Genomic DNA, 12,320 nt, shown 5'->3' with positions numbered 1-12,320 from the left:
CATTAATTTATGCTCGTTTTGAGTTTGACTCTAATATTTATTTTGATTTTTGTTCGTTTTGGGTTTCATTTATTTATTGATACTGATTTGGGGTAGTTGTATGCTTGGTAGATTATGTGATAGTCCGGACGCCAGGTGTTGAAAATGTGCCATACCACGACGGAATGGGGCTGCTACGAGAGATAGCCTACCCTCCACCCCCTAAATTGACCATGTAGATTAAAAAATACCAATGGCACTTGCTTGCGAGTGGTGGAACACTCCGAAACTTATAGTTTAAAATGGCCTTTACTTTTCTTTGAAAAACTTATTTTTCGGAAAGTTTTTTTTTAATTAATATTTGTTTGTTTTTGATTGCAAAAAGTTTCAAGTTTTTATGGCAAGGGAGGTGCTTACTGTCTGATTATTCTTGACTTTAAAAAACCGATCTAGAACTTTCAATCTAAATCGAATGAGGCTTTTTTCAAAGTCTATACGATTCAGAATAAAAATACATCAATGACAGTAGATCAATGATACATCAATGATAGTAGATGACTGTATATAACTTAGATAGGCCTAGTCAGTGAGTTACACATATTTATAAGTAGTAGGCTAAATATATCACTGAGTTATATATTTCTGTATATAACTTATATAGGCCTAGTCAGTGAGTTACACATATTTTAAGTAGTAGGCTAAATATGTCACTGAGTGATATATTTCTGTATATAACTTAGATAGGCCTAGTCAGTGAGTTACACATATTTATAAGTAGTAGGCTAAATATGTCACTGAGTTATATATTTCTGTATATAACTTATATAGGCCTACTCAGTGAGTTACACATATTTTAAGTAGTAGGCTAAATATGTCACTGAGTTATATATTTCTGTATATAACTTATATGCCTAGTCAGTCAGTTACACATATTTATAAGTGGTAGGCTAAATATGTCACTCAGTTATATATTTTTGTATATAGCTTATATAGGCCTAGTCAGTGAGTTACACATATTTATAAGTAGTAGGTTAAATATGTCACTGAGTTATATATTTCTGTATATAACTTATATAGGCCTAGTCAGTGAGTTATATATATTTATAAGTAGTAGGTTAAATATGTCACTGAGTTATGGCCTTTGCAAAACAAAAGTGATCCGTTTATCTAGCCTCCCCCAGGCCATTCAGCGTGTCCTCAGGTGGCGATAGGGGAACGCTCTACAGATATGTAGGATACCTCCATAGGAGGGACGGACCAAGGGGGGACCTTGTCCCTGGGGGTCCATAATAGAATCTGGGGCACCCTTGCCCGGGGTCATAAATACAGGTGGAGGAGGAAGAAGGCCCCTCAAATGTACACTCAAAAGGGCCCACTGGTTTGTTCACAAGTTCCATGAATTGCAAACCTTCTCCCAGTAATGGATTAAATTGAATGGTGATGCAGAATACCATCGCGGGAGGATCCTCTATAGGAGGACAACGGCGGCAGGGCGTAAGATCCAGATCTAGGGACAACGGCCTCTGCAAAGGGCTGCCTCGACCTCTTCAGGGTACCTGCAAGACTGGGGACCTTGCAGTCAGCTCTATCCACACTGGAGGAGTGGCGCCCCTCGAGGAAATTATACCCTAGTAAACGACACAGCATTCGCACGGGATTCTGACTAATGGACAATTCTTCTGGGATTGGTATGTTTTGATGGGCGTCTTTGGGCTGAAAAACCTCTTCCTAGCTAATTTATTTATTACGGGTTGCCTCCCCATGGTAGCATAATATTTGTAGGCATGAATATATAATGAGTCGGAGGTAATAGGCTTGAGATTGTCTGTGCAGGATTTCGACTATTGTTGATAGAAGAGCATCGCCAAGTGCTGAAAACCATGTTGTGACCAAGATAGGCCCAGGATTGCACAAAGCCTCCATTCATGGAGGTCCCAGGGACTTCTTGCCGTCCGGTTCTAAGCCTATTTAAGCACTTCGGTGTAGACTTGAGAAGATATGTGATCCCCGTCCTGCACTGGTATCCGGGATCAATGCTTTTCCTGTGGCGAAAATAATTTCAGTGATTTAAAGAACATGAAAATTGGAACTTGGAATGTTATAACGTTAAAAAATGACTGTCGTATCGACATTTTGACTGACGAATGCAGACAATTCGAACTGGATTTATTAGGAGTCTCAGAAACTCATATCCCAGGGGTAGGAAGCATGAAATTAGGTGATATAGAGTTTGTTTACTCGGGTAGGAAGGATGGGGTACATAGACAGGGAGTAGGGCTCTTGGTGAAAAAGGCAGCTGCTAAATCTTGTTTAGGCTGGGAAGGTATTATTATTAGATTATTAATTGCTCATTTTATGACTAGAAAGTTCAGGGCTTCAGATATAGTAGTATACGCCCCTGTAGAACCGACTGATGGAGATACTAGTGACTCAGATGAATTTTACTCACAGTTACAGGAGCAAATAGACAAGGTCCCAGGTAGAAATATGATGTTATTACTGGGAGATTTTAACGCCCAGGTTGGTAGAAATAAGGATAGATGGTATCCCAGCGTAGGTAAATTTGGTGTAGGAAAAGAAAACAGTAATGGATACAGACTTTTGCAATTTTGTAGGTATAACAATCTAGTTATAACCAATACGGTGTTTGGTCATAAAATGGCTCATAAGCTAACATGGTATTCACGTGATGGTAAGACAGCAAACCTTATTGATTATTCTATTGTAAAACAAAGACTGGCAGGATCAATACAAGATACTAGTGTATATAGGAGTGCTGTTATTGATGTTAAGATTAAATATAACCATCTATTAGTGTTAAGGGTTAATTTAAAGCTGAAATATATTAAGGGTAACTACCTCACGGGAAGTTATGATGTTAGTATACTCCAGGATGAGAATATGAGATAAACTTTCCAGGAACAGTTGAATACTAAACTTGAGAGTTTAAAATTTGATAATGTGGAAGATGGTTGGAATAATTTTAGAAAAATAATTTGTGAAGTTGCTGAAGGTGTATTAGGGAAGAAAGCTAGAACTACAGCTAAGAATATTAGTGAAAAAGCTTTATGTTTAATAGAAAGGAGAAAGGACTTGTACAAGAATTATCTGAGTGATAGATCGCATGAAAACAAAAGAAATGTAAAGAAAGTGGAGAAAGCATTGAAATATGAACTAAGGAGGTGTGAAGTGGAGGCCATGGATAAAATTGCCGAGGATTTAGAAGATGCAGCTAGACGGCATAATAGTAAAATGTTGTACTGGCACGTTAACAAATTGAGAGGTAGTAGTCAATCCTGACTTGTCCCAGTTAAAGATAGGAATTGGGTGGCAATTAGCGATAATGAAAAAACTAAAGCGAGATGGTCCGAACATTTTGAGAAATTGCTTAACCGAGATAGAGTTGCAGGAAAAAATATAGAGGAAAATGAAAAAGTTTGTGATACCTTGGATGTGAAGGAAGATTTGTTTTGTGAGGAGGAATTAGCAACAGTACTAAACGGATTGGAGAATAATAAGGCTCCAGGTGCTGATAGGGTAGTAAATGAGTTTCTTAAATATGGTGGCTCTGAGGTTAGAAATAAATTACTGAAGATTGTGAATATGATTTTTGAAAAAGGGGAAGTACCTAACGATTTTCGGAAAACCTTAATTAAGCCACTTTATGTGAAAGGTGATAAAAGCGAGTGTGATAAATATCGAGGCATTAGTCTGGTCTCTGTAGGTAGCAAATTGCTTAGTAATATGATACTTTTTAGACTGAGAGTTGCCGTAGACAAAGTTTTAAAAGAAGCGCAGTGCGGTTTTAGAAAAGGCAGAGGATGTGTTGACCAAATTTTCACTCTTAGGCTAATAATTGAGAAGTGCCTAAGTTTTCAAACACCTTTGGTCCTCAGTTTTATAGATTATGAGCAAGCGTTCAAGTCTGTTGATAGAGGAGCTTTAGTAAAGGTTTTATCCTTGTATGGTATACCAGACAAATACATTAAAGTGATTAATGCTATGTACGAGAGTAACACTGCTGCGGTTAAGGTAGGAAATGAGGTTAGCATCTGGTTTTATATTAAATCAGGATTTAACCAGGGCTGTGTTCTATCCCCCTTTATATGGATTATTTTGATGGACTTTGTTTTAAGGAGTACAGGAAAGGCAATGGGAGACCACGGAATCAAATGGAGAGGAAAAAGTCTCCTGGACTTGGATTATGCTGATGATTTAAGCATCCTAGATGAAAGTTTGAGCAAAATGAATGAAGTTTTAGAGGCTTTGCGAGTTCAGGGTGTTAGTATTGGTTTGAAAATTAATGTTAGGAAGACTAAGTCAATAAGGCTAGGAATAAGTGAAGATGAAAAGGTGACGTTGGGTAATGAAAAGATTGATCAGGTGGGCAGCTTCACTTACCTTGGTAGTATTATTAGTAAAGATGGTTGGAGCAGTTAAGATGTTAAAAATAGAATAGCCAAGGCTCAGGGTGTTTTTTCACAGTTAAAAATAGTCTGGAAGAAAAGGAAGAAAAGTCTACAAACCAATATTATAATATTAGAAGATACAGGGATGACATTGGTCAAATATGGCTCTGAAGCATGGACGCTCCGAAAAGCGGATGAAGATTTTCTAGATGTTTTCCAGAGAAATTGCTTAAGGATTGTTCTGGGTACCCGGCTGACTGACCGTATTTCAAACAATAGGCTATACGAAAAATGTGGTTCAATACCGCTTTCTAGGTCTATAATGAAAGAAAGGTTGAGGTGGTTAAGGCATGTTGTGCGGATGAAGGATGACAGATTGCCGAAGATTGTTCTTTTCGGCAAACCATCTAGGGCTAAACGGAAAGCAGGTCGTCCCAGTCTGGGGTGGGAGGACGTCATAAAGAAAGATTTAAAGGAAATGGGAACTTCGTGGGCGGGTGTAAAAAGGGAGGCTTTGAATAGATTGGGGTGGAGGAGGAGCGTGCGTAGCTGTGTTGGCCTCAGGCGGCTTGGCGCTGCGATGAGTTGTTAGTAGTAGTAGTAGTATACGATTACCTCTTTGATAAAATCCTTATATATGAACAATAGACAGCTTGCATAACTTGTGGACAGCGATTGACAACAATGAATGGATTGAAAAAATAGCTCCAATAAGGGGGTTTAGACCGTTTCACTTGCTGGCACAAAAGGATCACGACTGTTTGGAATTGACCTTAAAAGGATTTTGTGCGCCAAAGCAGTTTTGTATCTTTCACAGAGCAAGTATTTTGACCTTATAATCGGATAATTATAATAGATTTCCTATGTGTTCTTCCCATACAAAACCCCTCACCATAAGTTATAAGCCCCCCTTAATAAGTTATACCCCAGAGAATAACTTACAACCCCTACCCCTGGGCCCTGGTGGGCTGTGTCAACACCGGAGTTTTTCGTTATCAGAACTTTGAACTATTTTAACAAAATGTCTATCTCAAAATTTTTATCTGATGCATTTAAGGGCGTGGAGGAGAGAGAGGGGCTATTTGCCCTTCAATCTCTTTTGACTCTTAAAAAGTGAACAAGAACTTTCAATTTTCAATCAAATGAGCCCTCTCTAAAGTTTATACGAGCATCCCTTCCATAAGAAATAATATGAAGGATTCAGAGAATCCTTAAATTACAACACTTGCCCTGAGGGCTTTGGGGGAGTTGTAATCCTCAAAGACCTAATTTCCAGAACTTAAAACTACGTTTAATAAAATGGCTGTCTTAAAATTTTAATTGGATGTGTTGGGGGAAAAGGTGGGCATGAGAGGGGGGTTAGTTGCCCTCAAATCACTTTCAACTATTACAAAGGGCACTAGCCCTCGGAATTTCCAATCGAATGAGCCTTTTTTGAAGTTTCTACGACACCGCCTTCTATAAATACCTTAAATGCCCCCAAGGGCAAAACTGAAAATCCTTGCCCTGAGGGTTGTGGGGGAGTTTCCTCCTCATAAACATATTTTCTATCTGAAAATCAACCTCGATGAACAAAATGGTTATCTCACCATTTGGTTCGGATGTAGTGGGGTGAATGATGGGCGTGGGGGGGGCTAGTTACCCTCAAATTACTTTTAACTATCAAAAAGGACACTAGCCCTTTGAATTTCCAATCGAATTTGCCTATTTTAAAGTTTCTACGACAACACCTTCTATAAAAATCTTATATACCCCAGAGCATAACTTAAAATCCTTGCCCTGAGGAATGTGGGGGATTGTCCTCCTCAAAAACATGTTTTCTATCTGAAAATCAACTACGTTGAACAAAATAGCTATCTCAAAATTTTGATTGGATGTGTTGACTTTCTATAAAAACCTTATATGCCCCCAGGGCATAACTTAAAACCCTTGCCCTGAGGGCTGTGGGGGAGTGTCCTCCTCAAACATATATTTTCTATCTGGAAATCAACTACGCTGAACAAAATCGATACCTCAAAAGTTTTATTGGATGTGTTAGGGGGAATGATGGGCGTGGGGGGGGGCTGGTTGCCCTCCTATCACTTACGACTATTAAAAAGGGCAATAGCCCTTTGAATTTCCAATTGAATGAGCCTGTTTTGAAGTTTCTACAACAACACCTTCTATAAAAATCTTATATGCCCCCAGAGCATAACTTAAAATCCTTGCCCTGAGGAATGTGGGGGATTGTCCTCCTCAAAAACATGTTTTCTATCTGAAAATCAACTACGCTGAACAAAATGGCTATCTCCAAATTTTGAGTGGATGTGTTTGGGGGAAGTATGGGCCTGGGGGGGGATAGTTGCCGTCCAATCACGTTCAACAATTAAAAAGGGAACTAGCCCTGTAAATTTCCAATCAAACGAGCCTTTTTTAAAGTTTCTACGACAACGCCTTCTATAAAAACCTTATATGCCCCCAGGGCATATCTTAGAACCCTTGCCCTGAAGGTTTTGCGGGAGTGTCCTCCTTAAAAATATATTTTCTATCTGGAAATCAACTACGCTGAACAAAATGGCTATCAGAAAATTTTGATTGGATGTTTGGGGAAATGATGGGCGTGGTGGGGGAGGGAAGGGGGCTAGTTACACTCCAATCACTTTCGACTATTAAAAAGGGCACTAGCCCTTTAATTTCCAATCGAATGAGCATGTTTTGAAGTTTCTACGACAACGCCTTCTATGAAAACCTTATGCCACAAGGGCATAACTTAAAACCCTTGCCCTGAGGGTTGTGGGGGAGTATCTGCCTCAAAAACATATTTTCTATCTGGAAATCAACTACGCTGAACAAAATAGCTATCTCAAAATTTTGATCGGACGTGTTTGGAGGAATGATGGGCGTGGGGGGGGGGGCTAGTTGCACTCCAATCACTTTCGACTATTAAAATGGGCACTAGCCCTTTAATTTCCAATCGAATGAGCCTGTTTTAAAGTTTCAACGACAACGCCTTCTATAAAACCTTATATGCCTCCAGGGCATAACTTAAAACCCTTGCCCTGAGGGTTGTGGGAGAGTGTCCTCCTCAAAAATATTTTTTCTATCTGGAAATCAACTACGCTGAACAAAATGGCTATCTCAAAATTTTTATTGGATGTGTTTGGGGAAATGATGGGCGTGGGGGGGAGGGGGGCTAGTTACACTCTAATCCATTTCTACTGTTAAAAAGGGCACTATTTCTTTAATTTTCAATCCAATGAGCATGTTTTGAAGTTTTTGCGACATCACCTTCTGCGAAAACCTTATATGCCCCCAGGACATAATTTAAAATCCTTGCCCTGAGGGTTGTGGGGGAGTATCCTCCTCAAAAACATATTTTATATCTGGAAATCAACTACGTTGAACAAAATGACTATTTCAATATTTTGATTGGATGTGTTTGGGTAAATGATGGGCGTGGGGGGGGGGGGGGCTATTTTCCCACCAAAAAAATTCGACTATTAAAAATGGCCCAATAAAACACGATTTACAAACAAAAGAGCCCCCTTTGAAGCTTATACGACGACCCCTTCCATATGAAGTGCCTCAGGAAAAAAAATAAATAATAATAAAACATTGGAGCCGTATGGCCTTTACTATAGGCAACGCTACAGCGTTGCCTCTGATATTTGTATATATTGTTGGATTGAATCTAAGCATAATATTTATCGAATTTTAACCTTTCCTTTGAAAATATTCAAAATAATAAATAAACTTACTATAGATAAAAATGGTATTGTGAATGCCCATGCAAATTGATACATTAATGATGGCCATTTTCGTGTCATTTCGCGAATGTTTTTGCATAGTTTTTTAAATCCATAAATCCACGAGACTGCTACAATTTCTAAAGCCAGTAAAAATAGCAAAGCTTTTGTTGTAACAAAGTCATCGACGAATTGAATTATGTTGTCGCCATCCTGAAAAAAGACATTTTGTTAAAGAATCCAAGAAACTTCAGTAAATTTCTTTGTAAAAATTCACCACACATTTCCTAAAACACCTTGTTAATTCTTGATAATTTTTACCATTCTCGGTAAAAAATTCACCGTTCAATTTCTCCATGTACATCCTTGAAATTTATGAACAAATAATAATACATGAGAAATTCTCATGTACTTAGCATTTTCTTTCTTAATTATAATTTATTGTTCTTTAATAATTAATAAGCTAATGATAATAATGATTTTTTTATATTATTATAATCTGTCTTTTTCAATTTTTTTTATGAAAAAAACAGCCTGTGTTTTCATATTTATTTCGTCCACTAATATTTATATTTGTTTAAATAATAAATATTTCACCCAAAGGGTTTGAGAAATTAATGCGAAAGGAAATTTGGGCACTTTTAGTCTAATGGGATTAAAAACCATATTTTTTCACTAATACTCGTAGTGCTCAGTTAGAATTTAGGTTTCAATTAAAGGTTTCAGTTGATCTATTAAACCTAGAAATGAAGGAACAAAAATTGGAAATGAAGAAAGAGAGTAATAAGGAAAGAGAGTAATAGATAGAAATAAAGAGAGAAAGAGATAGAAAGAAAGCAATAGATAAAGGGAAAGAGAGTAAAAATTAATAAAATGAACAAACTTTGAAACACAATGGAATAGAAAAAGCAAAAAGCATTTTACGCGTGACAGGGATTATAGTGTCGGGCCAATAAAAGAATCAAATTATTCTGAATTAAAATAATCAAAATGGATCAACTTAAAGGGAACAGAAAAATAACAAGAGAAGAAATTTCAGAAATGATGAAAGTAAAGAAATGCAGCAAAGAAAGGGGATATTATAGATTGACTAAAATGAAGAAATGAACCTTAGAGCCAAGTGCCTCACATTTGGAACCAAGTGTCTCTTTACAAAAAACGTTACAAAAACGTTGTCTAGATCCAAATTTTAAGAGCTATAGAAAACAAAAGTTAGTCAAGTTTTACAGATGAAGGATTTTTAATTATTAATTAATTAATCAAATTAATGTTTTTAATTTAATTTATTTAATTTTCAATTAATTAAATAGATATGACACCGCTTTATGGTGTTATCAATTCTAATTTATATAAACCAATTACAAATAAGAGTCAGCTTTCAAATGGACCCTTAAACGGCTCTCTATGATGTTCCAGCGCCCCCTAGTGGTGAAGAAATGAGGACACATTAGTGCTACCCATGCAAAAAAGTGATTTTCCTTGTTGTCCAGGTGGCGTGTTGTTATTTTTCTCAAATGGATTTTCGACAGTGGGGATTTCAACTGTGTACTTTTAATTTTGGTACAACGCCAAATTCGATGGACCTCATACCCTATATATATTGTTTTCAAAACAACATTTTACAATTAATTTTAATTCAAATACAATTTACCATTCCTGGATCAGCTACAAATGGCAATTTTTCCCACTAGGCATATTTTGTAAACGCAAATTTCAACTTCTGCTTAAAATGGGCCGTGGTCCGTTCTTTCCAAGGTTGCAGCTACTGCTGCAACCCTCAAAAAAGCCTCCAAGCGAATAAATTTGCATATGGTCGTGAAGAAAACAGAAAAGAGAAAAATAATTCATTAAAAAAAAAACAGAAAAATAGAAACAAAAAGAGTCGGTTGTATCAAACAAGACATCTTTGGCCCGAAGAAAAACTCATAGCCTGGACATGGAATTAACAAGAAAACAAAACATGAAACCACAAGGACAAAAAAAACAGTAGATGCTAAATACCTGAAAACTAAAATAGTTTTCAGGTAAATATTTTCATTAAATCCTAAAAAAAAAATACACAATAATTACTCCTAGCCAAATCCAGGCATTAACAAAATATAAAGGTTGAGTTAGTCCTATCACTTTAAGAAAGGCATTCCCAAAAAGACCAAGAATATTTAAAAAGCACATAACATCGTTACATTCGGATGAAACATAAGCCTTTACTAAAGAAAGTTTTTTCTGGTGAGTCTGAGGAGCTCGCGGTTAAACTAAGTCCCACGAATCATCTGAATTTCAGAAGCAAAATGAGAACAAACGCCACGAAAACATCAAAACAACTTGTCCTGCAGCAAGTTCAAGTAAGTTTAGTTGGTACATAATAATAATAATAATCTGTATTTAAAAGCCAATTAAAGCCATATACAAAAAGACAAATACTAAAGAAAAAAAAGAAAAAAAAAAAAAAAAAAAAAAACGTACAAGATAACGTTGTAAATAATATTTACCATAATAATTATTCAGCGGCTCACAGGAAAGCAGATGATTTTTTTTTGTTTGTTTATCTGTTTCTCTTTTTTTTTTACCGAAAACCAGGTACTAATTTACTGAAATTCCGATACAAAAAAAAATTAGGAAAACAGGGTATTAAACTATTTCTTGAAAAGTACCACTTTCAGTAATTATGCGTAATTATGTCATGCATAATGCACAGGAGAACAGAATACCAAGAGTTTTTTTTCCAAAAACCCGGCTGTAATTTGCTGAAATTCAAATGCAAAGGGAAAAAAGACCGCCAACGACTACTTACCGTTGACTAGCCATGTGCGGTGATAATGCGTAAAGCAATATTGATTATGTGAAGGAGCACGTGAACCCAGAAAAGTTTGCTTTTACAAAAACATGGCTTTCATTTACTGAAATTCACATTCAAAAAAAAAATTGAAAAGGGTGGTAACAACAACTTACCGTTAACACAATAACCGAACCAATGACAAAAGATGTCATACAAAGCGGTAAACTCAGAAATTCTCTGTATCGCAAAAACTTTTTTGCTGAGTTAGGAACTATGGATTGGCAAGCCATAACGATAACTTCCATCAAGAGCGTCTAGAAAAAAGAAGAAGAATAAATAGGCTATTTCAAAAAAGACGTAATTTTTGAAAATAATAGGCCTGACAGAAATGAGGGTAATAAATTTACATAGATATTCCACAATCATATACCCTTTCTTGACATCATATGCAAATCATTGCTACGCCTATGAAAGTTAGCAATTGTAGGTACGTACACTAGGGGGAGATGTTCCCTTACATATTTCCCTTACATATTTTTCCCTTACAATTTTTCCCTTACATATTTTTCCCTTACATAAAATAACCATTTTTTCCTTACATATTTTTTCCTTACTTGATTGGACTTCTTTTTTCCTTACTTGATTAGAAAGTGTTTCAATAAAGCAAACATATTTACTGTTTTATGTGAATCTTGACGACATCTTGGAGATGGGATGGGAGTGGAGATGGGAGGTGCAGGGACTTTTGAAGGAGACGAAATGGAAGGAGACCCAATATGGTCCTCTTGTCATACAGCCATAGAGGTTGAAAACCCTTGCATAATTCTGATTCAAAGAAGGTACAACATGTCAATCATTTTGTTGAGAAACCAGCGAATGTTGGCAGGTGGCAAGCAGACTAGCGGACAGACCGGTGAGCAGGCCAGCGAACAGGGAATGTTGACAAAGCTATACCCCATTTTATGAATTATATTATGTGGAAAAACCTTATATAAAGCAGCTTCAAACAAGAAACATACTTGTTCTCTGAAAAAAAATGAACGTTTAAATAAGATATTTTGGCGAGGTCATGGGCCGAAATTGTACCTTCTAATACCCCTGAATGAAAATAATGGTAACAATTTGGGTCCAGTTTTATCTAGTTTCTGGCAAAAGTTTGCTCGTTTTCACCAGTAAGTTGGTGGTTGTTTGTATTGCTTCTCTTTCGCATTTAAGTTGCGAAATTTGTCTTTCTGGTCAGCAAAATTGCATTTGAAATAAGTTAGAAATTCCTGGAGGGAATTTTATTTTCATTCAGAAATATAAACCGGGTTTCAAGCGCTGACGTCAATCCGTCGTTTTCGCCTGAAAAGGTTTATTGTTTTCTATCACGCCTTCTGATTCAAAGAATCAAAGTTAGATGAGTTTCTTCTGTAAATGACCGCTGCGATT

The 12,320-nt window shown here is 36.7% G+C and overlaps 1 protein-coding gene across 1 annotated transcript in view; it reads right to left on the bottom strand.

Annotated features, from left to right (window-relative positions):
- The window catches only part of LOC148954639 (sodium-dependent dopamine transporter-like), a 188,470-nt gene that overhangs the window by 21,311 nt on the left and 154,839 nt on the right, over positions 1-12,320 (bottom strand). The window contains exons 9-10 of the mRNA XM_089087178.1: positions 11,063-11,203; positions 8,126-8,326 (exon numbers count right to left, since the gene is read on the bottom strand). Coding sequence (XP_088943304.1) covers positions 8,126-8,326; positions 11,063-11,203 — 342 coding nt within the window. The remainder of the gene's footprint in view (positions 1-8,125; positions 8,327-11,062; positions 11,204-12,320) is intronic.

This window comes from Artemia sp. Qi Xiang Cuo, chromosome 3 (genome assembly GCF_049724085.1).
Source record: "Artemia sp. Qi Xiang Cuo chromosome 3, ASM4972408v1, whole genome shotgun sequence".
Classification (NCBI taxonomy): domain Eukaryota; kingdom Metazoa; phylum Arthropoda; class Branchiopoda; order Anostraca; family Artemiidae; genus Artemia; species Artemia sp. Qi Xiang Cuo.
This window is presented reverse-complemented; position numbering and strand designations above follow the sequence as displayed.